Source organism: Arachis ipaensis, chromosome B9, assembly GCF_059453495.1.
Source record: "Arachis ipaensis isolate K30076 ecotype BB chromosome B9, ASM5945349v1, whole genome shotgun sequence".
Classification (NCBI taxonomy): Eukaryota; Viridiplantae; Streptophyta; class Magnoliopsida; order Fabales; family Fabaceae; genus Arachis; species Arachis ipaensis.
The window spans coordinates 5,626,595-5,653,546 of NC_142444.1; the positions used below are offsets into that span (position 1 = coordinate 5,626,595).

The following is a 26,952-nucleotide window of genomic DNA, read 5'->3' on the forward strand; positions in this document are numbered from 1 at the left end:
TTCTTAGTATGTTTGAACCCAAAATGTGGTTATATGACATATTAATAGAGATCATTGAGATTTTTTAAGTAACAAGCAAGTCAATTTCTTTTGTGATTGGACTTTTGGGTTTCTTGATTTGTATTTAGTTGTTATTTTGTGTTTCCTAACCTCACTTCCGAGTTGAAAATTTGTGAAAGACTTTGTGTATTAAAAAAAAAGTTTTTTATTCTTATGATATTATAAAAGTTTTTTATTCTTATGATATATATATGAGTTTGTCCTTAGTTCACGAGCTTTAAGTTCAATTAACTATTTATAAAGGTGAATTTTCTTTTTAGTATTTTATCTTTACAAGAAATATGATCCCATACCATTTTTCTAAAATTCTTTTGCTATGTGCTTGGATTATGTTAAAATAAAAATAAAAATAAAAATAAAAAAGTTGATATTATAATTGATCTTAGTGTGTTAATTACCAGTACTTCAAGTTTTAGTTCTATTATTATTATTTTATATGCGAATTTAATTTGTAACTTCATACTAAGTCTTGTATGATTGTAGGAAATCATTTAACTTTATTTTACAACGATGACAAGAATGAGTTAAATGTATATGTAAATTTTGGCATAAAGGACGACAAGGAGATCAATTATAATTCTTGTCATGCTTTACATAACTTATCTACTATTTAAAGTCATGAGATATTAAATTTTATAATGACATAGTTACTTAATATCCAAAGTCGTGATGATAATCTAAAAGGCACTTAGTTGAAGGTTTCTATAGAATAGGAAAGGAAGCATATTGATTTTTGTGACAGTTGCTGTTTTTAATTTTTATGACTGTCAAGTTGGCTATTCTAAATTGTGTTGTCGTATTTTTAATTTATGTTGTTTTACTTTGCTTTCTTTGTTACTCCTTGCTTGATTGTGCATCTAGGTATCCTCTAAGGTTCTTGAGGAAATAAAAAAAAAAACTTTGCCCTTAACCCTTATTAATATTCAATTCATAAACTCTGCACCTTTTATTTCAACTTGAATTTGTTTGACGTGATAGCATTTATACTTTTATTATTTCTTTTGAAATGTTCGTCTTATATCTTTTCCTTTGAGATTGGAAATGATTCTCTCTTAGCTGTATCCATTGTTGATGGATATCCTACTTGATTGTGTTCCTAATCATTCTCTTAAACCTTCGTGAACGTTGACATCGACTTTAGTGGTTATCTCTTGTGAGCTATGTACTCTTTTTATTTCGCTTGAACTTGTTCCGATATAATACTCCATCCTTCTTTTATTGCTTCTATCAAAGTTCCTTGATTCAGGTTTTCTTATTAGGATGCGATTGACACTCTTTCTGGCACACTTCATTGTTTTTGTACAGCTTAATTGTGATCTTATACATCCTTCCAAGATCTTGCGAACACCATCTATGATGTTTGCTTTTCTCTTCATAAGTTTTGTATCATTTTGAGTAAACTTGAGCTTGTTTCAGTGTCACGTGCGATTTCTAGATATAGCAAGCGATACGTTAGTTTCTAGGACACAGCTCATGGACTCAGAAGGTAAAACTTGTAGGGGTGCGATGTCATAAGAAGATTATGAAGTAGGAGTGTTATGAGGAGGAAATTAAGGAGATTTTAGTACAAGTTGAAAGGTTAGTCCTGATGTTTAAAATTCGGATGTACTTTGGGAATGATGAAAAAAGTAAAAAGTGCTATGTATATCTGAGTCGTCAAGGGAACGAGAGTAGATGAATGTCAACCGCATCGTTTTAACACAAACCTATTTGTAACGTTTTCATTCCATTATACTTCTTTCTCATGTTTGGTAAAGTGTTAAAACCACATAATATTTTGCATACTATATCAATTTTTGAGGGCGAAAATTTTTATAAGAGGGTAGAATGTAACGTCCTGAATTTTTTTTAAAACATTTTACATTTGATTTCTTTTATTACTATCTAACCCTCCAATTTTATTAAAATTTCTATACTACCCTTATATCTTTTACCAAAACCTAACTCTAATTTCCAAATTAAACCCACTAGCACTCACTCTATCATATACACCCCCATCCCACGGACAGAAGACAAAACAAAAAGAGAGAAAGAGAAAGGAGAGGGGTAGTGATGGAGGAATGAAGAAGAGAAGAGGGGAAAAGAAAGGCAGCGCCTGTGGGAGTCACTGCCACCACCCTCACCATGCTTGAGAGGGGCCAGAGCAGTGGTAGAGAGAGAGAGAGAGAGAGCAGTGCTGCTGTCGTCGCTGTTGGGGCTGTCACGGTGGTTGTCGTCGCTGTTGGGGCTGTCACGGTGGTTGTCGTCGTCACTGAAGGAGCTCATCGCTGAGCTGCTGTGTTGCCTCCGGCTGTGCTCTATCCTCCATTCTTCTTCCACTGGAGCCTTTTGCCACTACCCTTGCCCTTTGAAAATGTTGTAGGAAGCATTTCGCACATCTGTCAATTCTATTTCACCACCATTTTAACCTAGTTAGTGGTTGCTTGTTCAGTTTTGTTTCTGCTACTGTTTTACCACAGTTGCTGATGTTGTTGTCGTTGCTCTGCTTTTAGCCATCGTCGCTTCTGTTTTGTTGTGCCCCTGTTCACTGTTCTACTTGCCTATTGGAGCTGCAGCTGCTCTAGTCCAAATTTTGTGCTCTTTCGTACCCTTTAGTTTGGTGTTCTGAGTTTGGTCTCTTGAGACCAAGTTGTGAGTAGGCTTTATATTTCTAACCGATAACCTTTTGGTATATGTTATTCTGAGTTTTTAATTATATTTATAAAACTGTTATTGAAGAACTTTGATTTTATTACAATAATTAATTTATTATAGTTGAATAATTATTTTTATGAACTTCATATATACCTTATAAATTTTACATGAGACTATATATATGTTTGGTAAGCTTTATATTATTTTAGAATATTTGATTTTACTCGAATATATACCTTTCAAGCATTGAAGTATTTGTTGGCACTCAATTACTTTGAAACGGTAAAATATGTTCTTATGATTGAAAAATATGATTGGAAACATTTCTAATGAAAAATTATTATCTGATTCGATTTGATTTGATACCTTATATTTGAAAGATCAGAGATTTATTGTATTTGAAACTATATGTTTTGAATTGGTTTAGGAAGCTCGTTTTAGAAAATCGTAGTTAACGATGGTTATGACGTTAACCTAGATGCATCTGGCTCAGACCTCAGCTAGCAGGGGCATTGCTAGCCTAACGTGTAGGTCACACGTTGGATCTGTTATTCCGTATGGACACACGAGAGGAAAGGGCTACCCGTAGAGGTGGAGACGCCCAAGTGTGGACTTTTGATTTGATTTCTATATGAGAACTCCCTTATTGATTCACTTATTATTATCAATTACTATTTTCTAATTAAAATTACTTTGATAATAATGTTTATATGGTCTCATGTTGATTATAGATGTATTGTCTAGTCACTGAGTTACAAAATTCGCCCCTTTTTTTTTAAAATATTTTTCAGGAAGAAATACTTGACTATGTGAGACTTTCTATTCAAGAGTAACGATCTGCCATGAGTACTTATTCTTTGTCGAGTTCCTAGATGTATATGCTCTACATGTCACAGGCAGAATCCATCCATATTTATTTATTTTACCTTTTGTTAAAATATGTAAATATTTATTTTAGAAACTATAAATTTATTTAAAATATTTGTAACTTTCTTATTCAACTTATATTTGAGTCGGTTAGACTTGTTAGGGTTTATCTTCCTGAGTGCCGGTCATGGCTCATTTTGGGTCGTAACAAAACCGCTAGAAGCAGCAGTAGTTTATGTTAATATGTTATCCAGGGTAATCTGCTGCACTTATACACATGTTTATAAAAGGTATATGGGCATCAAGTGTCTTCTCTTTTCTGTTGTTTTGGTTATATAGAATTTGTTTTGGTTTTTTACCCGTATCTTTCATTCGGGTAGGCCAAGAACTAATTTATCGCTATGACTAATCTATCGCCATGCACAAGACGAAGTTTAAATTCTTTTATGTTGCAAGGTGTCATAAATCATTGAAATTTTAAGTTGCTATTTTATCTGCAAGTGGTTTTTTACTTTATTTTTTTTGGGTGACTACCTGTGGTCTTAATTTTCTTAAGCTTTTTACATTTCTAGTTTGGTCTTTTAACACAATGAAATTTGAGTTTAAAATCTGAGAAAAAGCACACAAAATTACTTACTCTAACCAAGTGAATTAACCTCGGTATTTTAGTTAAGTTTATAAAATTTGAGTGTCAAATCTAAAAAAAAAGACAAAAGTTACTTACTCTCTAAACAAGTGAATTAACCTCGGTTAGCCCATTTTAATTTTTAAATTCAGCTTAAGTATATTATCTATACCAAACTATTTCAATATATCATTGTTCATTTTCCAGACCGATAAAATGATAAATCTTTAGAAGAAACAATTTCATATTATTATGTATGAGAATTAAGATTGATAATATGAAAGTGAAACCTTATGAAATGACGCATAAAAAATTAAAATGGATTTTTAATTGGATTTGATTTGTTCACATATAAATTTTTTTTATGCGGGGTTGAATTGTTGGTTTTGTTGCTTATACATTAACAAATAACAATTATTTAGGTATATACGAATATGAATATGCTTATCCCTTATCATGTTATAAATTAATTATTGCACATGTTTCGCTTGGAGTCATATCTTTCCAATCAAACTCCTCCTAAATTTTCATAGTGTTCTTTCAGATTTGACTCGTGCACCAATTTAACCTCTTATATTCTAATTGCACTATTCATATCCTCGAGATTGCGCTCCGGGCTATATAATAGTTCTTCACTGGAATTCCGGTGTGACTCAGTGACGGACTTGCTTATGTGGCACAGCCACTGCCACCTAGGACCTACGAAACGATGTCGTTTCATGGGTGAAACGTTTTAAAGCCTAAACGTCACCGCTTTGATCCCAGGGAATGTAATGATTGCTTGGGTAAAGAGTTTGTCATTCGTTACGTCTTTTTCATACTTTCTCATCTCACTCAACGCTTGTTTTCCTCCTCCATAACCAGAGACAGTGGCGATAGCCTAGGGCACTGCTGCTTGCTCGCTGCTTTCTTACTGTTGTTGCACTAAACTTGGTAGAAGGTCCGTGCGAAGCCATTGAAGCAAAGAGTGAGAAACCGTTTAATCTAGCTTCAAGGTCAGTTAATTTTTTAAAAAAAATTTTGGATCATTTTTCATTCTTCGGACGGGCAATTGTTTAAGTTACTCTTATATGATGCATTCAAATTTTGTTGGAATCCATATGGTGTTAGGGTTTTTCTTGTTGATATGTTCGCTGCTGGATGCTCTGTTTCTTTTCAATAGAACAGGGGCAATCTCTAATGGTGCATAATTTGGTTGTTATTTATTGTTTTTGTGTTGCATGTGTGTTAAATTTATTTTTTCTTCTGTTATGTTGCAGATGGACGCCGAAGTGTTATATATAATGTTTCATCATGGAAAAAATTTTGAGAAGGGTAAGGATGGGAGATGGACATATTATCCTCACAATAAGCACTGTTTGGGTGAGCTTGATGTAGACATGTTGGATACATTCTACCTAATAAATTACTTCAAAGAGTTAGGCTATGAGAAAATGAAGGAAGTTTGGTGGTAGGTGCTAGGAATGAGCCTGGAAGTGGGTTTGAGACATTTAAACTCTGATAACGAGTTGAGGGAGATGTGTTCTCAGAGTGGAAAGAACAATGGTGTAGTTGATGTCTACATTAAACATAGTATTTCAGAACCCTAGATACTACAAGGGCAGGATGTTATTGTGCACATTGATGACCAGGTGAGGGATCTTGGAGAGCAAGCAAAGTCGAATGCTAGGAATGTGATAAACCCCCTTCCAAAAACTACTACCGAGAGGAACCTCTAATGAGTTTGAGCATAGTAACATATAAGCCCCAAGATAAAGATGCAGTACCAAAGAAGATCAATATGAATTCGAAAATGGAGTCCAAGCCTAAGCCTAAGTCTAAGCCTAAGCCCAAGACAGTTCCCAAACCCAAACCCATACTCACACAAAACAAAGTCTCCAGTTCTAGGAGATATTGTCATAGGTCTTCCACCCCCAAGGCTACAAGGAAAGGTTTTTCCAAAGCAAAGGGAGATGGAGGTGACCATGTTATTCTATCCTCTGACTCAGATTCTCATGACAGCTATGAGAGTGTTGAGGACGAGGCATATAAGCCACAAGATCCGGAAGATAGTTCAGGTAAATCGGGCATTGAAGACAACATTCCTTTGTCCGAGAAGAAAGTTAGAAAACCCAGTGTAAGAAAGAAGGTCTAGCCAGAGAGTAGAAAGGAAAAAGGGAAGGCCAAGGTTTGTGTTGATGATGATGCATTTGTGCAGGACGTTTCTGATAAAGATGTGGACATAGGATTTGTTGGGGGGGCAGGGCTAATAATTATGACGCTTTTAATCCGGGTTCAGAATTGGATGGTGCCCATTCATGGCACTCTTTGGAGATGAAAACCCCACCAAATTCAAAGGATGAGCTGGGTGGAAAAGAAAGTTCGGATGATGTATTTCCGATGTTTAGGCACGGTGCTAGGTTTGGGGAATTGCATTTGGAAGTAGGCATGAAATTCAACACTAAGTGGGAGTTCAAATAGGCAGTGGGGGAGTTTACTATAAAAGAAGGGAGATGGATGAAGTTCAGGAAGAACGACAGCAAAAGGGTAAGGGCAGTATGTAAGGTGAAGGATTGCAAATGGTTCGTATACGCCTCGAGGGACCACGGAGACAGTTGCTGACAAGTGAAGACATTCTTGAATGATCACACCTGTCCAATAGAGGATAGGAACAGGGCAGCAAATAGAAACTGGGTAGTAGGTAAGTTGGTGAAAAAGCTAAGGAAATATCCCGATTTCAGGAACTGTGAGGCTACAACTTTTTTCAAGACGAAATACGATTTGTCGCTCAATAGGAATTCAATATCACAGGCATTGTTTGATGCTAGGAATGTAGTTTATGGGGATACAAAGGAGCAATATGCCATGTTGAGGGACTATGGTGAAACTCTGTTGAAGACCAACCTGGGATCGACAGTTCAGATTTGCACAAAACCACAACCTAGTGATGACGTCATCTTTGAGAGGATGTACATTTGTTTGAGTGGATGCAAATCTGGTTTCAGGGCTGGTTTTTGTCCATTAATTGGACTTAATGGGGCCTTTTTGAAAACTGTATTCGGGGGAAAAATCCTATCTGCTGTTGGACAAGATGCTAATCACTATATATATGTTATTGCGTGGACAATTGTAGAAGTGGAGAACTTTGAGAATTGGAAGTGGTTTCTAGAGTTGCTACATGAAGACCATGGAGACTATAAGACTCATGGGTGGAACTTCATCTCTGATATGTAAAAGGTACTCATCTAGCATCACCTTTATGATCTCATATTAAACTGAATGGAGTAAACTGTGTTCAATTGGTTTACACCTTAGTAGTACATAAAGTGTAGACAAATTCTGTGATTGATGATTGTAAACTGTGTTCTTGTTTGATTAATTACTATATTTGTTATACTTGCTTACTTGTTTAACTTAGATAGAGTCTGAATGGTTCAATTTAGGGACTGTTATGGTGAACGAGAACGGTAGTTAAGGACTATATTATGGTGAACGACTGAACAAGTTAGGGATTATTATGGTGAATGATGATTAAAGTTAGGGGCTATTATGGTGAACGAGTGATAGAGTAAGGATTTACCATGAAAAGTTGTTATTGCTGTTGTATGTGTTTCTGTAACATGATATTTGCTGCCTTTAGGGATTACTGTCTGCCATGACAGCGGTGATACCTGATGTGGGTCAATGTTTCTGTGTGTGGCATTTGTGGCAAAATTTTAACAAGCAGTAGAAGGACTTGGAGCTAAGGGGACTATTATGGGAGTGCGCACGAGAAACTACCTTTAAAGAGTTTAAGGTATGTAAGGACAGTGGTCTCTTTTTACTTTAAGTTAGTCAATATTTGTTGTATGCACAATGTTCATCTCTCTCAATTCTTGTGATTCAGGAATACATGGATAGGATCAAGAGGATGAACGAGGATGCATGGGCGTATCTTGACAAGTGGTCTAGAGAGGCATGGACAAGGTCACAGTTCAGACACAACCCCAAACTAGACTCAATTTGCAACAACGCTTGTGAGGTATTCAATTCAAAAATCAAGGAAGTAAGGGGAAAGCTAATAGTTACCCTTCTAGAAGAGGTGAGGATGTTCGTCATGAGGACTATGGCTAAGAACAAGGTCAAGTTGGACAGTCACTTGGGGTTGTTACCACCGGTAATCAAAAGTAGGCTAGAAAAGGTTAGGAAGGAGTCCAGGAATTGGCATGCTATATGGGCTGGAGATACTGGCTGCGAGAAGTTTGAGGTTCATGGGCGTCCTACCAACCATGCGGTTGACTTGGAAAAAGATTATGTACCTGCCAGTTTTGGATGTTGACAGGTTCTATTTCCCAACCAATTTTTTTTTCTTCAACAATTAATGTTGTCTTATAAATGATTGTTTGTAATTTGAGCTGCCTATAAATGATTATTTGTAGGGATTCCATGCATTCATGCTTGTGTTGCACTGGCTCGAGTAAACAAGCACCCTAAAGACTTCTGCCACAAATTGATAACCATGGAGTCTTATAAAGAAACATACAAGTATCACATTAATCCTCTACCTGGCCAAGCCTTCTGGGAACAAAGTCAGTATAACAGGCCAGTGGCACCACCAATCAAGAGGAAGTCAGGCAACCTTCAAACAAAGAGGAGGAAGGACTCTGACGAAGGCACAAGTTTTAGCAAGAAAGCTAAGCCAGGTGCAACCATGAAAAAACAAGTTCGACAATTCACCTGCATGTATTGTTTGCAAAAGGGTCATACCAAGAGAGGGTGTGAAAAGAAGAAGGCATTTGATGTTGCTGCTGCTGCAAAGGCTGTGGAGGCTGCTAAAGATCCTAAGAATGCTACTCCCCATGCCACTGCAACTGCTACTTCATCCACACCTACTGCCAATGCTACTGCCCAGGCCACTGCAACTGCAATTACTACAGGTACAGCTACTGCTACTGCTATAAACAATATTCCGATTGCAGCAAATGATGCTCCAATTGGTCAAGTTTCAGAGATTGAACTATCACAGCCAAGTTGTTCTGAACCAGAAGATTCTTAAAAGGTTTAACATTAATTCTTTAATATACTTTTTTATTAATTATTCACTATTAACTCTGAAAAAGGTTTAGTGGCTAATGAGTTTGGGTTTTCATTTGTTGTTCGTGTATTGTGTAGTTCACTAAACTAAATGCTGAACTAGCCACAAGACCTACAAAATTACCTACTAGAAGATCACCATCGCCAACCCCCACTACAGCACTGGATCCAATGAAGGATGCAAGTTCAACCACAATCTCACGATTCACAAATTTTCTAAAGTTTGTATCGACTCCTGGATTTAAGCACCCACGAAAGAAGTGAAACTTAATACCAGGACATTACTTATGCGAATTGTTCATCTTTTGTCAAAAAAAATTGTGACTGTGCTCACTCTAAAGTATAGTTCATTTTGTTAATTTTAGTCAAGTATGCCATATTACTTGCTATGGCCAAATACTTATGGCTTCAATGTGTAAAAACTATTAATGCTTTGTCATATTTTGATTTAGATTAAGTAATACTATGGATGGTTTGAATCAGCCTTTCTATTAATTATTAACATGTGCTGTTTGTTCATCTAACAGGATATTATATTATAGAAAACTAACATCAATAACAGAACCTTGTGATGTTACCCCAAAAAACTTTCATTCATTAAATTAGGTACTCTGTTACATTGCCATGTTCTCAACGCTTTAAGAGCACCATTCCTACAAAAACTACAACTACCAACAACCCAAACCCAAGAACTTGAGTCATGAATTTCAGATTTCTAATGTCTGCTTCCATCTTGTCCACCCGCCATGCAAAGTTCATTTTCCTTTCACCATCATCATCTCCTGGAACAGCTTTTTCAAGCAGCTCCTCTTGCACACAATCATCCCCGACGAATAAGCCACACCATTTTTTCCCACTTGTCTGCAAACAACCCTCCTCAAATTAATATCACAACAAAAAAAAGCATTAGATTACAAATCAGTTACCTTCGCTCACATTATAGTTGGGGCAACTAAAGAAGGGCTTGTTAGGATGTGTCTCAGTCGCTAACCACCTAAGCACAGGGCGACAACCACAGCCACACCAGTCCGGAACCCGCCCATGTGTGTGTGTGTGTGTGTGTGCGTGTGTGTGTGTGTGTGTGTGTGTGTGAGAGAGAGAGAGAGAGAGCGAGAGAGAGAGGGAGAGAGAGGAGAGGAGAGGAGAACGGGTAGAGAAAGATCCTAACATCTGAGATGAAACAAGATATTTGTCACAAAAATTTACTCTGGTTGGGGTAACGTGTGTACAAAAAACAGCTCTATAAAAATTACAACCTTGGGGAATAAGCTGATAAAAACAAGTGTCAGACTAGCCCCTGGACATTTTTTGTATGAAAGACAGAGATGCCAATGAAGAGCTTACACTATCCACAGTTGAGCGCTCCAACTGCTGCAGGTACTTTGGATTTACATGTATGCCATGACTTGGACTAGGAGATTCAGATGCTCTGAGGGGATTCATGTTGGACGATTGACTATTATTAACTACTTGAGAAAGTTGCAACTCAGCTTCAATCTTGCGTAAGGCAGACGGTGGAAAGACTTCTGACCAGGTGCCAAAGAGATGGCGCATAGCAGGGTGCAAATAAGGCTGAACCTGCCTGTATGCCTCACAGAAAACCTGGAGACAGAACAGAACGAGAAGTTTCAGTGAACAGAACAAAATGATACAAAGTAAAACAATAATGTGAATCTAATTGACCTACTTCGGGCAGGCGTAATGCAAAGTATCCAACATATTCCTCTCCAAAGTTCTTCACTATACTGTCCAAGAGATAGAGTGAAGGAAGCTTTTGCTCTGCAGGCACCTGCACAAAGGAGATTCAACAAGTGGCATAATAAGGCGTATAATTCAACAGAGGTTCTAAAAATCAACCCCAAACTAACTCTCTACCACTTAGTCACAAATTACATAGCTGTAGTCCATCATTAACAATATAGAATTTAGGTATATCATTTCTTCTGATCTGTTGTATTTGTGAAAAGGAATCTGAGAAAGTGTTCCTAAGCCTATATATAATCAAATACCCGATAATGGACCTTTCTTTGGCAAGTTATAGCAAGACTTCAATTCAGCAAAAGTAAAGTAACAACTTCCTTTAGATACGAAGCCAGATTCAATTTGCACGCCCCCTTAGAGTTTCCTGAAAGGAATTAAAGTACTCAAACGTGTTTGCATACTTTCACCTAATCTTCCCTTTTCTAATCAGTTAGATTGCACTAATTCCTGTTCTTTGAATGACCATTAGCAACTAATTGTTTTAGTTGAATGATGATAATACACATAATATAGTACAAGTTGAGGATAACCCATTTGTTCACTCTATGTCTGGGCGACATTGCTTTTCAGATAAGATTAGACCTAAAAGCAGAAATAGCAGAGTTTGAACCCAAGTTGAAGTCCGCTCTCTCACACACACACACCCCTTTCATTGTTAGAAACAAAAAGTCAAAAACAACAAAATAAAATAAAATCCGAAAGACTTTGAACCCAACTTCTGTCATTCAAGTTACGAAAACTGAAACTTTCACCCAAATATAACAGTGGCAGTATCTTCGATCCTAGCTCCAAAATGGGATTTTTACGAAATTCCGAGAACAAAAAGAAAAAGAGAGGAACTTTTCCGCGGAAACCGAGACAGACCTTGAGAATCCGAGCGCAGATAGCGTCGGCGATGCCCCTGGCATGCTCCCTCTGGTGCACAGCGATGAAGGTGAGATCGTTGATAATGAGCTTCTGATTGGACGTGAGCTCTGACAGCAGCATCTCGTACAGCTGAACGATTTCTTCCGTAGACGGAGGGGGCACGTGAGCGGCGGTGGCCCTGAGCTCGTCGTCGCGCAGCTTGAGCATAGCATTGAACCTGCAACCGAGAGTGGAAGGGGGAGGCATCTGTGCGATCTCATTGCTCATGGGTTTCGCGTTGGCCGAATTAGTAGTAGACGAAGAAGAAGACAGATGTTGCTGAAACGCGAAGGGTCTAGGGTTTTCAGCGGACACTATCAGATTTTCAGAGTACATAAGAATATGCAGAAGAGATGAAGTGAACTAGGGTTAAGGTTAGGGTTTTTGATCAGTGGGTGGAACTGAAGTGCGTCACCGTTATTTATCAGCCGCAAAGTGGCCTTGTCCCAACTTGCTCCGTTCTGTCTAGGCCCTTTCTGCCAATTAAGATGGGTTAAAATGCTAGTTGGTTCCGCTTTAATATGCCGAATTGACGGATTGACGGACTAGTTTGTTTGACTTTTATTTTTTATTTGAAAAATAAAAGAGAAAAGGACAAATTAGTCCCTGACCTTTTAACCCGAGGACATTTTCGTCCCTGAGCATTGAAAAATACATTTAAATCCCTGACGTTCCTGAAAACCAGACCGATCAGTCCCTTCGTCCGTGAGCCACCGTCAGACCGGACGGAAAATGCTGACTTGGCTCACCCTGTGCTTACCTGGCTCAACGGCGTTCCAGCGTGGCACGTTAGTGGGTTGGAGGACTTGAAAACAGGACACATAAGTCCCTCGAACTCAAAACGACGTCGTTTTGAGTGCTGCCCCTTATATACAGTCTCGTCCCTTTCCTTGTGTATAATCTCTATTACACCCACAACCCTTTGACAGAATTACATAAAACCCTAAAGAAGACCAAAGATCAAAGACAGGAGTTGCTCTGTTTCTCCCTCCAAAAAAAACCACCATCTAGCCTGAGAAGGTTCCGACGTGCATTAGGTTTGAATCCAGTCTGATTTGCCGTCTTCGTCACTGAAGGTAAGAATCAGTTCCATTGCTTATTGAGTCGATTGTGTAGTTCAATAGTAATGAAAGTATGAACTGTTGTACGTGCATGGTGATAGCAATGTAAAAATTGTATGTGCGTTGTAACAGGGAATTTGATTCAATGTTAGGGCAAAAGAAAGTTCTTGGTTGTTTTCTGTTTCTATTTTTTGTAGGAGATTGATGTATGAGTGTAGAGGTAGTTGATCGTTGATTTCTGTTCTTATTTTTTTCTCCAGATGGTAGATGTGTTTGTGGTGCCAGTTTTCCACCATGGAGGTAGTTTTGTTAGAAACAGTAATGGTTCCCTTGTTTATCAGAATGGAAAGGTAGAGAAATTCCCCGAAATGGACCTGAATTTTGTGAATTTTGGGGATTTGATCACACTTTTTAAAGGCTTGGGGTACCAGTCGTACAGGGCAGTTTATTGGTATGATCCATTGAGTGAAGATGTTGAGTCGGGGCTGCACAGTTTGACAGGGGATGCAGGGATCAATGCCATGCGAGAGAACAAAATGAAAAATACAAAGACGAATGAGTTCTACCTGTACTTTGACCACCCTATTGATGAGCCTGAGATTGTGGAGGATGGTGGAAAAAAAGGCAAGAGTCCTGTGTTAGAAGAGATTCAGATTTCATCTTCAGATGATGGATATGAGAGTACGGAGGATGAGCCGTATAAACCACCACCACCCGGATATGAAAGTGACAGTGATGATGGTGATAATAGTGCTGAGGACAGAGCACGCAAGAGGAAGAGAGTAAGTAAGGGAAAGGTAAAAATGAAGTCTCCAAGAAAGCCATCTGCAAAGAAGCCATGTGCCAAGAAGCCAGCTGCAAAGAAGACAGGTGTGAATAGGAATAGGAGAAGTTGGTTAAAGAAGGGTCAAAGCAGTGGAATAGGGACATCTGAGGTGAATAGAAGGCAGCAGCCCAGTAGTGAGCCCAATATACAGCAGCAGGCCAATTCTGGGCCCAATGATCAACAGCCCAACAGAGGTCCAACTGTGAGGTTCTATGTCAGTGCAGTCCCAGAGGAATGATGATGATGACCCCATATATGATTACCATTCTGAGGATTTACACACTCCTAACTCCACTGATGATGAGTCCAGCAAGCACACATTTCCTGAATTTGATGATGACTATGCTTTTGGAGAGGGCAGGTTTGAGTTAGGGACAAGGTTTGCAACCATAGAGAGATTTAAAGAAGTTGTGAAAGACTCTTTCATATCTGAGGGTAGAGAGCTTAGGTGGATTAAAAATGATAGGGAGAGAGTTAGGGTGGGATGCATGGATGATGACTGCCCGTGGTTAGTTCATTTATCATACAATAAATCACTGCAATGCTACCAGGTGAAGACTTACAAAAACGATCACACTTGTGCAAGGGACCTAGGAAGTAACGCTGTTGATCAACATTGGATTAGTAAGAAGGTGGAGAAGAGAATGAGTTCACAGCCTCACATGAGAACAAATGAAGCAATTGACTTTCTGAGAGAGGATTTCTCAGTCACTGCACATCCAAAAATGGTCTATAGAGCAGTTAAGGAAGCAAGGGAGAAGATAATGGGCAATGAGAGGGAGCAGTACAATAATGTCAGGGATTACTATTTTGAAATTCTAAGAAGCAACCCTGGCTCCAGGGCAGAGGTGTGTGTAACTCCAATTCCTCAAGCCCCTCCACTGTTTGATAAGCTGTATATAGGGTTAGAGGCATGCAAGCAGGGGTTCAAGAGTGGATGTAGGCCTCTAATCCACCTTGATGGTTGCTTCCTGAAAACATACTACGGTGGACAACTCCTAACTGCAGTGGCACAGGATGCCAATAATCAATTTTATGTTGTTGCTTACGGAGTTGCAAGGTCTGAAACCAAAGAGTCTTGGAAATGGTTTCTTACCCTACTTCAGGAGGAGCTGGGGGATGTGCAGACTCATGGTTGGAATTTCATGTCCGACCAACAGAAGGTAACACTAACAACTATTTATAATATTGATAATGGTTTAATTATTTCCATATGAATTCTATTGCAGTTAGACATTTAGTCACTGATATGCCTAGTTTAATAATGCAGTTGTTCAGAATTTACTAGTTATGTTTAATTGTGAAACCTTTGTGTTCTGTGTTAGGGATTACTGCCTGCTTTGAAAGAAGTGATGCCAAATGCACATCACCGAAACTGTGTGATGCACATTTGGAAAAACTTCATAAACCGATTTAAGGATTTGTACATTCGGGAGGTGGTTTGGGATTGTGCTAGGTGCACCACCATACCCGAGTTCAAAGAACAAATGGAGAAGCTCAAAGGTATTAATCAGGGGGCATGGGAATATCTTTCCAAGTTTGAGCCAGCAACTTGGGTGAAGGCGTATTTCTCCCACGGGCCAAAAGTGGACAACCTCACAAATAACATGTGTGAGGTATTCAACTCGAAGATAGTCAACTACAGAAGCAAGCCTATCCTCACAATGTGTGAGGAAATTAGGTGCTATCTAATGCGGAGAATGGTAAAGCATAAAGAGCTACTTAGTGATTATACAGGAAAGCTTGCACCAGTTCAGCAGAAGAGGATGGAGCGTCTAATAAGCCCTAGCAATAAATGGCGTGCCGACTGGACAGGTGATGATGCACGCAAGCGTTTCGAAGTAACTCGTAAAGCTACAAAGGTGGATGTTGATCTCATGAGGCAGACCTGCTCTTGCAGCAAATGGCAGCTGACTGGTTAGTTCTAATAAATGGCATTCAATTTTTTAATTTTTTGGCTGAATATGTTAACTTGCTGGCTCAGTTTACTTTAATATATGGTTTTCAATATGTTAAGTTGTTGGCTGAATGATGGAGTTATATATGGTTTTCATGATGTTAAGTTTTTGGCTGAATGATGGAGTTATATATGGTTTTCATGCTGTCAATATGTTGGCTGAATGATGAATTTAGTGTTATATATGGTTTTCATGCTTGCTGAATGAATGGTTAAGTGAAGTCTGGTTCATGCTGTTATCTTGTGTGTTAGGCATGCCATGTATCCATGCCATAGCAGCCATAAGGAAGAGGCATGATCATCCAGAGGATTATGTGCATCCATGGTTATGCATGGAGTCAATACACAAGACATATGCTCATTGTATTCAGCCAGTGCCAAGTGAGGAGTTCTGGACAAGGACTGAGTATTCTAGGCCGGATCCTCCTACCATAAAGAGACCAATTGGCAGGCCAAAAGTACATAATAGACAGAAGGATCCAGCTGAGCCAATGATGCAATAGGGAGATAAGTTGAAGAGGTCATTCAAAGTCACTTGTAGTAAGTGTGGTTCAACGGGACATAACTACAAGACATGCAAGGGCGCTCCATCTGATCCCAATTGGAAACCTAAGACAAAGAAGCCCAAGAAAGGTTCCACATCTCAGACAATGGCAGTCATCCCACTGTCACAATCAGCTCCAAATGATAGTGTAAGTAATTTGCTTTAGGAGTTATATGGTTTGATTTCTTAACTATGATAGGAGTTTATGTGCTTACTTGAATATTTATTTACTAGTTCTGTTTTATATGTTTAGGAGTAATCTGGTTGATTTATTGTCTATTTTGGTCAGGATGCTCCACCTAGTCAGGATGCTCCATCTGTTCAGGATCATAACATAACTACTCAGCAATCCACACCTGATGTAAGTTACAATCTGTTCAATGTGCATGATTGATTATTGGGTGACTACCATGTATAATTTGTATGACTAATTACAATGCTTGTCAACCCAGCTCTCAACACAGGTTTCAAGTGGTGTCATCCCAGGTCCTTCCAACCCTGTGGCAGCAACACCAGCAGCACCCCAAGTCAGGCCCGCACCAGTGACCAGAAGAACACCGTTTCGGCCTCCACTCCAGGTTCCATCTACAGCGGCCCAAAAAACTCAAGCAGCTCCAGCAAAGATGAGGCCCAAGCAGAAGATATTCAGGCCACCAGCTCCACTATGTCCCATTCCATAACCCCCTCAAAGTCAGCCAAACTCCACTGGCCCACAACCACCTCAAGTCGTACCAGGAACAAGTGCATCAGCTACCCAGGAGACATTAGCGGCAACAAGCCCGGCCAGAACCAGATTGTTTAAATTCATCCCTAATCCACCCACCATTGTGCCTAAGAAGTGAAGATCTGTGTAGCTTTTAGTTATGTTGATTTTGCAGTTTGGCTTATGCCTTGTATTTTGTGTTTGAGGCTTACTTTTGACATGTTAAGCTTCATCAAACTTTTCAGTTTAGGAGACTTTTTCATTTTGGGAAGATTTAGTAAACAGTGGCTATGAAAAACTTGAAATCTTGTTTAGCAATATACCATCCTCTATCTTAAATTATGTATGCAACTACTGCCTCTAATTCCTCAATGTTTCCAAGTTTATTTAGATATTCAAAACATAAGTTTAACATACTAATATTATAAATAGAGTTCCAATTAGATTACAGGATCCATGACTTGCCAAAATGGCATGTTTCAATACACAACATAAACCTACAAAATGCCATTCTCCATCATGATTGCTATAGTTCATCTCTCAAGCACTAGCTACATAAAAGGTAACAACAACAGCAAATATAATTACAGAAAACCACAAGGCTAATGGGTTTTTCTTCTTCTCCAAAGCACTAATTTTCTCCTCCAAAACAGCAATTCTTGCATCCAGTTCATCTTCGTTTTCCTCTTCCTCTTCTACAACTTCAACATGTTTCTCAACCAAATCTCTGCTGTCACAGATGCAACAATTGCTTCCTATTCTAGCAAGATGCTCATCGACCCAAACAAAAAATTTGCAATGAGGTTCCTTTCCCTGTCAAAATCACCAACATCATCTACTGCCCGCATCCATCTCAGATCAAACCAGCGCAAGAATTTTTAAACTAACCTTGTAGAATGGACAACCCAAGAAGATTCTGTTAGGGTTGCTTCTGGTCCTCGACTTATACATTATTGCATAAACTCCACAAAAACACCTAGGGGCGACGGCGTCGTCTGGATGGTCAGCATGAACACCACCTGCAACTGAGTTTGAAACAGAATTTTCTTCTCTTCCTCCACTAACGCTTCTTCTTGAGGTTGATGATGCCCCCTTCGTAGCCATTACTGAACTCTGAACAAGTCTTCTCCTCACCACCAGCCACCACCATGAAGGAACGACCCAGATGAATTTTAGTATTAGGGCAGCACTCAAAACGACGTCGTTTTGAGTTCGAGGGACTTATGTGTCCTGTTTTCAAGTCCTCCAACCCACTAACGTGCCACGCTGGAACGCCGTTGAGCCAGGTAAGCACAGGGGGAGCCAAGTCAGCATTTTCCGTCCGGTCTGACGGTGGCTCACGGACGAAGGGACTGATCGGTCTGGTTTTCAGGAACGTCAGGGATTTAAATGTATTTTCCAATGCTCAGGGACGAAAATGTCCTCGGGTTAAAAGGTCAGGGACTAATTTGTCCTTTTCTCAAAATAAAATTTATTAAAATTAATCAAAAAATAATAATTAAAAAATAAAATATAAATAAAAAATAGTTAAATTATAATATAATTTTTTTTATTATTTTTTTTTAATATTTAACTTCAATAAAATTGATCAAAATAATATTTGTCAATAGAACTATCTTTATTTTAAAAAATAAGTCACATAATTTGAGTAAATATATAAAATTGTGAAATAAAATAAATAAAATTAATAACTAAAAGAAGAATAAAAACAAAAAAAAAGTGTTTAAAAATTCTATAATTATTAATTTTATAATAATAATTACTCTTTTATTTAATAAAAAAATAATAATATAAAAATCTTTGGCCCGACGGACTGGCCCGCTTTGCCCCACCAAAATCTGCCAATTTGGCGGTGCGGGTTTGGCAAATTTTTTTTAATTTAGCGGGCTCCAAATCCTAGTTCGACCCGCCTTTTTTAGCGAATCGACCTGACGGGTTCAACCCGTTTTGCCACCCCACCGTTATTGGCTTCCACCAGTTTTTTAAGTTGCAATATAATAGTAAATATATAAATTATTTATATTATAGTGAGATAATTATATTAGTCTTTTATTTATATTTATTATATTTTTATTTATTTATTTCACAACACATTATCAGCATGAGACTCTCATCAAATTTTAGGAAGATTCAAATAATAAATTTTTATTATGTCAAAATTCTCTCATCTTGAATTTAATACTCTTGATATATCTGGAAATAACTATTTATCATGGATACTAGATGCTGAAATCCATCTTGATTCAATGGATCTTGGAGATACCATTAAGGATAAAAATAATGCATCACAGAAGGATAAAACCAAAGGCATGATCTTCCTTCGTCGTCATCTTGATGAAGGATTGGAAAATGAATATCTCACATTAAAAGATCTTGCAGTTTATTGAAAAGACCTTGAAGAAAGGTATAATCATCAAAAGATAGTGATACTTTCTTATGCTCGATATGAATGGATGCACTTGCGTCGACAGGATTTTAAATCCATAAATGAATATAATTCAGCAATGTTTCGAATCACCTTACGAATGAAATTATGTGGGAAAAAGATAACTGATAATGATATGTTAAAGAAAACTTTCTCAACCTCCTGCAGCAGCAGTATCGAGAAAAATGATTTAAAAAATATTCTGAGTTAATTTCTTCTCTTCTTGTTGTTGAATGCAACAATGAGTTGCTTTTAAAAAATCATGAAGCGCGTCCAGCCGCCGCTCCATTTTCCGAAGCAAATACGGCAAATCATAACCCCAAAAGAGGTAAATGGCAAGGTTTTGGCAACCAAAAAAATTATAGAAAAGAAAATTATGTTCACAAGAAAGAATCTCACCAGAGTGGGATAAAGAAAGAAACAATGGGCAAAATAAATTAATAGAGGATAAATATTTCCGTTGTGGTGAAAAGGGCCATTGGTCGCGTAACTGTTGTACCCCACGGCACCTAGTCGATCTTTATCAAGCATCTTTGAAAAATGACGACAAAAGAAAGGAGACGAATTTTGTTTCAAACGATGCTGAAAATTACACTACTCATTATGAAGTATATGATTTCTTTGAGGATGCTGAAGGAAATATTGGTCATTTGATTAACGATGGAATAGTTTTATATGTGGGTTTGTTAAGTACTCATGTAAATAAATAATATAAAAAACTTCTTGTTAAAGTTTTATTTTCTATGCATCTGAATTTCAAGTACGATGTATATAAATAATGTTTAATAAAATATTTATGAATTTCAAAATTATTGAATGTGCCAAGATAATAATAATAAAATTTTTAGTATATACTATACTTCTTAAAAAAATATTTTCAATCAAGAAAATAATTTTACCGTGTAAATATTTCTACTCATTTTATTATTATTTGTCATTGAAGAAAATGGCAAGGACATATAGTGAAGATGTTTGCCTTGCAGATAGTGCAAGTTCACACACCATTCTCAAAAGTAATATATTTTACTCATCTTGCGCCAAAAGAAGAATATGTTAATACTATTATTGGCTCAGGCAATGTGATAGAAGACTCTGGAAGAGCTATAATTTTGTTTCTTGGAGAAACAAAATTCATAATAAATAATGCACTATTGTCTACTAAGTCTCTAAGGAACTTATTGAGTTTTAAAGATATTCGACGAAATGGATATTATATTGAAACAATGAATGAGGAAAATCATGAATACTTATATATCACAACTCATGATTCAAATAAAAAGGTTATATTAGAAAAGTTACCCTCACTTTCATCTGGGTTATATTATACTAAAATTAGTGCAATTAAATCACATGTCATTGTAAATCCGAAGTTTACCAGCCCAAATGAATTCATAACTTGGTATGATCGATTGGGTCATCCGAGAACAACCATGACGAGGAGAATTATTGAAAAGAATAAATTACCATTTGTACCCATAAAAGATACAGACGCTGACAAATGTATCAATATAAGAATAAAACGACAATTGTAACCACGAAAGATAGCCTCCGTGTGCCAAGAGTACCCAGACATTGGTTACGTAATTGGTCCGTTAGGGTACTCTTGGCACACAGAAATGATCTTCTGTGGTTACAATTGTCATTTTATTCTTATATAGGTACATTTGTCAGCGTCTGTATCTTTCATGGTACAAATGGTAATTTATTCTTATTGAAAACTCCCATCGACATTCACTAAAGAATCAGAAGATTCTTAAATCTAGTTAATTTTGCTGTGTTGCATGTTCTCAAGGAAAGCTAATTTTAAGGCCATCACCAGTAAAGATTGGATTTGAGTCCCCAGAATTCCTAGAAAGGATTCAAGACGATATATGTGGATCTATTCATCCATCATGTGGATCTTTTAGATATTTTATAGTTCTAATAAGCGCATCTTCGAGATTGTCACATGTGTGCTTATTGTCTTCTCGCAACCTGGCATTTGCGAGATTATTTGCTCAAATTATTCGATTAAAAGTACAGTTTTCAGAAAATCTAGTAAAAGCAATTTGTCTTGATCACGCTGGTGAATTTACTTTTCAAGCCTTTGATGCTTATTGTATGGCTAACAGAATAACCATTGAACATCAAGTAGCTCATGTTCACACACAAAATGGGTTAGCAGAATCACTTATTAAGCGCCTCCAATTAATTGCTAGACCGTTACTTATGAGAACAAATCTCCCAACCTCAGTTTGGGGGCATGCTATTTTACATGCCACAGCACTTATTCATTTGAAACCAACAAGTTACCATCAGTTCTCTCTTATGCAATTAGCTTTTGACCAGACGCCAAATGTTTCTCATTTAAGAATATTCGGGTGTGCGATATATGTTCCCATTGTACTACCTTCTCGCACAAAAATGGGACTCCATAGAAAATTAGGAATATATGTTGGATATGATTCTCCCTTTATAGTGAGGTGTTTTTAAAGCCCGATTTGCGGACTGTCATTTTGATGAATCAAAATTTTCGACATTAGAGGGAGAGAATAAGCTTTCTGAAAAGGGACTTAATTGGAATGCATCATCGTTAGTGCATTTAGATCCTCTATCAGAACAATGTGAACTAGAAGTTCAAAAGATTATACATTTGCAAAGAATAACAAATGAATTGCTTGATGCATTTTCTAATACGAAAAGGATAACTAAATCTTATATACCAGCCGAAAATGCTCCAATTCGAATTGATGTCTCAGTCGAATAAATAGCCACTGAAACAAATTCACGCCAAAAGTGTGGTAGGCCTGTTGGTTCCAAAGACAAAAATCTCGAAAAAGAAGAGGTAGATACTATTCCTGTTGAAAAAGATAAAGACATATTAAATATACCTGCAGTTGTCCAAAATTCTAATATAGTTTTAATGCCAGAAGACGTTCAAGTACCTGAAAATTGTGAAAATAATGAGATCTCGATAAATTATGTCTTTACAAGAGAGAAATGGGACCGAAATAAAATAATTGTCAATGAAATATTTGCATATAATGTGGCATTAAATATCATGTATGAAAGTAAGGATCTTGAGCCAAGAACAGTCGAAGAATGTTGACAAAGAAATGATTGGCCAAAATGGGAAGAAGCTATGAAGGCTGAGTTAGACTCACTTGTAAAATGTGAAGTCTTTGGACCTGTAGTCCATACACCGGAAGATGTAAAATCGGTTAGATATAGATGGGTATTTGTGAGAAAACGAAATGAGAAAAATGAAGTTGTACGCTACAAAGCTCAACTTGTGGTACAAGGTTTTTCACAAATACTCGATATAGATTATAAAGAAACATGTTCCCATGTAATGGATGCAATAACATTGCATTATTTGGTTAGTTTATCCGCATACCACAAACTACATATGCATTTAATGGATGTGGTAACAGCCTACTTATACGGCTCATTAGATTGTGATATCTATATGAAAGTCCCAGAAGGATTAAAGATATCTAAATTGTCCAATGAATATTCACATGGATTATACTCAGTCAAATTGCAAAGATCTTTATATGGTCTAAAGCAATCTGGACGAATGTAGTATAATCGTCTTACTGAGTATCTGACCAAAAACGGAATTAAGAATGATGATATCTGCCCATGAGTTTTTATAAAGAAATATGCATCTGGATTCATTATAATTGCTGTGTACATTGATGATTTAAATATCATTAGAACCCCTGATAAAGAGATTCCAACAATTATAAAAGTTCTAAAAGAAGAGTTTGAGATAAAAGATCTTGAAAAGACTAAATTTTGTCTCGACTTGCAAATCGAGCATACAAAAAATAGGATCTTTGTTCATCAAACAACACACACAGAAAAGATCTTGAAAAGATTTTATATGGATAAGTCACATCCAATAAGTATCTCAATGATCATAAGGTCTTTGGATGTGAAAAATGATCAATTCCCCTAAAGAAGAAAATGAAGATATCCTTGGTCCTGAAGTATCATATCTTAGTACCATTGGAGCGCTAATGTATCTTGCTAATAATATACGACCTGACATATCATTTGCGATGAATTTCTAGCAAGGTATAGTTCCTCTCCAACCAGAAGACATTGGAATGGAATCAAACAAATCTTTCGATATCTTCATGGAACGATTGATATGGGATTGTTTTATCCATATGGATCCAAGTCACAAATAGTTGGCTATGCAGATGCAAGATACTTGAATGATCCACAAAAAGGGAGATCTCAAACAGGATACCTGTTCATATATGGTGGTACAGCTATATCATGGAGGTCCACAAAATAGACGATTGCTGCAACTAGGGCTGGAAGTGAGCCGAGATGAGTTGAGCTAGACCAAGCTTAAGCTCGGCTCATGAAAATTAAGCTTGGCTCATGACTCGACTCATTAACAATCAAGCCTATTTCGTAAGCTCAAACTCGGCTCAACGAAAGTCATGAGCTGTCTCAAATAATAGGAACATAATCTATAATTCTATATCAATAAATTATAACTTATATATATTAAAAAATATTAAAAAATAAATTTTATATATTGTTTATCTATCAATTATAAATTTTTTATTTATGTCCTACATCAAAATTATATATAAAAAATGACTATAAAATTTTAAATAATTAAGAACATTAATATATATATATATATGTGTGTGTGTGTAAAATTATATATATATGTGTGTGTGTGTAAAAATATATATTAAATTATTAATACGCATATCCTATATGTATTTAATCTATATTTTTAATATTATATATATAATCGAGCTAACTCACGAGCTAATGAGCTAAACTTATCCAAACTCAAACTCGGCTCATTTAATTTATGAGCTCAATTCCAAGCTCAAGCTCGGCTCACCAGCTCATGAGTTCAGCTTATCGAGCTATTAATGAGTTAAACTCGAGCTGGCTCATGAGTTGGCTTGACTCACTTCCAGCCCTAGCTGCAACATCCTCTAATTATGCCGAAATACTAGCGATACATGAAGCAAGCCGCGAGTGTTTTTGGCTCAAGAGTTTGATCCAATATATTCTATCATCTTGTGGACTGATTGATCATAAGATAGTTCCAACTGTTCTATTTGAAAATAATACAGCATGCATTGCTCAACTTAAGGGTGGATGCATCAAATGTGATAGAACAAAGTATATTTCTTCCAAATTCTTCTTCACTCATGACCTCCAAAATCAAGGAACAATTGATGTACAACAGATCCGCTGAAGCAATAATCTGGAAGATTTGTTCACAAAGTCACTCCCAAAATCCTCCTTTGAAAGATTGGTACATCAGATTAGGATGGGTCGATTTCGAGATATTAAATAATGTTGATAAGAGGGGGAGATTGTACTCTTTTTCCCTTGATCAGGTTTTTTTTCCATTGGGTTTTTCTTGAGAAGGTTTTTAATGAGGCAGTCCCCATCACAAAGGATTTTGTACTCTTTTTCCTTCACTAAATTTTTTTTCCACTAAATTTTTTTTTAGTAATGTTTTAATGAGGTATAATCCTAAATGGACATCCATGGGGGAGTATTGTGATGCGATGGATGCCCATTTAATAGCCTGAGACTTTTTCAAGGAATGGGCGGTTCAATCTTTCCAAAGGTGGAAGGCTCAGGTTTTCAAGAGAAATTATATTTAATGAAGTTTGAAAGTAATGACCCTGTACGTGTATAAATAGAGAACTTAATTCTGATACAAGAACACACAACAATATATAAAACAAAACATTTCTCTATCTCTTTCTCTCTTACACTGTAATAATATATAAAATTCTCTTTCTTACTATTTTTCAGTGAGTTTTTTTAAGTTGCAATATAATAGTAAATATATAAATTACTTATATTATAGTGAGATAATTATATTAGTAAATATCAACTCTCCAGTCTTCTATTTATACTTATTATATTCGTTATATCTCCTTTATTTATTTATTTATTTCACAACACAACTCAATTATTTTAATCATTGTCTCAAAAGACAAGTTAGGTTTTAAATATACTGTCAAAAAAAAGTTAGGTTTTAAATAAAAAACAAAGGATAGAATGTTTTTTTCTAAATATTTGAGATAATATAAATATTAATATTAATATTATTTTTATAATTTTTTGTTTTCGTGTATTCTGTACCAGAAGTCTCTGGTACGAATTGTGAGATGGATCGGGGACTTGCGAGTTGAGGCGGTTGCCAGATTATCTAACTGGAGCAATGGGGTGAGTACCTACAAAGACACTCCGACACTCAAGTCATAATAGATCTAAGAGGTGTGAGGAATGAGTGAGTACCTGAGGGGGCCTCTGGCACCCTTTTATATAACTGGTGGTAGTTATCTCATCTTTTCTAATCTGACTATTAACTAAGATAAGAGAGGTATTTGAATTCGAATGTTGGTTAGAGATTGTAGGACCGGTTAGGGCCGTTAAAAGGAGACAAACCCCTGATAACCGGGTCGGAGGCCGTTCCGGTGTGGGACCCAAGAATCGGGTCCGTAATAGTTTCCCCCAGAGTGAGAGAGTGAGCGTGCTCGGTCTCATCGCTGGAGGAACCTTTTCCTCGCCGTTGTGACTTGGCAAGGAGCTTGTTTTTTGGTTTTCTATTATGGGGATGCCGTGAGGTACTTGGAAAGGGCGTGATGTCATTCTGCGCCGAATGGCGGGATGTTAGTGAGTTTGGCTTTCCGTGAGTTGGAAGACCGTCAGTTTATGCTTGTTTTGTTTGGCCTTTTTGGGCCGTTATTGTGAACTTATTTTAATACTTTGCTTATTTAGCATATTTGGATATCTGTTTTGTTGGCCTCGGAGGTGATCAGTTTCTGGGGGTAGCCATTTACTTATTTGGATATCTGTTTTGTTGGTTTCGCAAGTGATCGATTCTCGAGTCACCGTTTTTCGTTTTGTTACTTGGATATCCGTTTTGTTGGCCTCGCAGTGATCGATCCTCGACTCGCTGTTTACTTATTTGGATATCCTTTTTGTTGTTCTCGGGGTGATTGATCTCCGGGCCACCATTTACTTATTTGGATATCAGTTTTATTATTTGGATATCTGTTTTGTTGGCCTCGGGGTGATTGATCCCTGAGCCGCCATTTTTGTTATGTGGATATCTGTTTTGTTATTTGGATATCCGTTCTGTTGGTCTCGGGGTGATCGATCCCCGGGCCGCCATTTTTTGTTATTTGGATATCCATTTTGTTATTTGGAAATTCGTTTTGTTTGCCTCGAAGTGATCGATTTCAGGGAAACCATTTTTTATTATTTGGATATCCATTTTGTTGGCCTCGAGGTGATCGATCCCTGGGTAGCCGTTTACTTATTTGGATATCCGTTGAGTTATTTGAATTTCCGTTTTGTTGGTCTCGAGGTGATCGATTCCCGAGTAGCCATTTACTTAGTTGGATATCCGTTTTGTTATTTGGATATCTGTTGTGCTTGAGAAAACCCAGAGATCTGAATACATTATATCGATCTAGCTACAACAACTTCTCTCAACCCCTTTCATTCTTTTCTCATCATCTGCTGCACCTAATTTTGCATC

The 26,952-nt window shown here is 37.2% G+C and overlaps 1 protein-coding gene and 1 pseudogene across 1 annotated transcript; one reads left to right on the forward strand and one right to left on the reverse strand.

Annotated features, from left to right (window-relative positions):
• Positions 1 to 5,445: 5,445 nt before the first annotated feature.
• On the forward strand, positions 5,446 to 7,414 carry LOC148543594 (uncharacterized; annotated as a pseudogene).
• Positions 7,415 to 9,810: 2,396 nt separating this feature from the next.
• On the reverse strand, positions 9,811 to 12,396 carry LOC107618899 (polyadenylation and cleavage factor homolog 4). The gene is made up of 4 exons (XM_016321076.3): positions 11,864 to 12,396; positions 10,926 to 11,027; positions 10,583 to 10,840; positions 9,811 to 10,099 (listed from the first exon to the last, which is right to left on the reverse strand). Exons 1-4 carry the CDS (start codon positions 12,239 to 12,241, stop codon positions 9,869 to 9,871), a joined length of 969 nt encoding a protein of 322 aa, XP_016176562.2. The 5' UTR covers positions 12,242 to 12,396; the 3' UTR covers positions 9,811 to 9,868.
• Positions 12,397 to 26,952: the final 14,556 nt, after the last annotated feature.

Excerpts from the sequence above, each read along its gene's own strand:
- LOC107618899 (XM_016321076.3), bottom strand. The coding sequence starts at position 12,241 with ATGTACTCTGAAAATCTGATAGTGTCCGCTGAAAACCCTAGACCCTTC. Across the intron at positions 10,841-10,925 it reads TTGCATTACGCCTGCCCGAA|GTTTTCTGTGAGGCATACAG; the intron begins GTAGGTCAATTA and ends TTCTGTCTCCAG. Across the intron at positions 10,100-10,582 it reads AGCGCTCAACTGTGGATAGT|ACAAGTGGGAAAAAATGGTG; the intron begins GTAAGCTCTTCA and ends GGTTGTTTGCAG.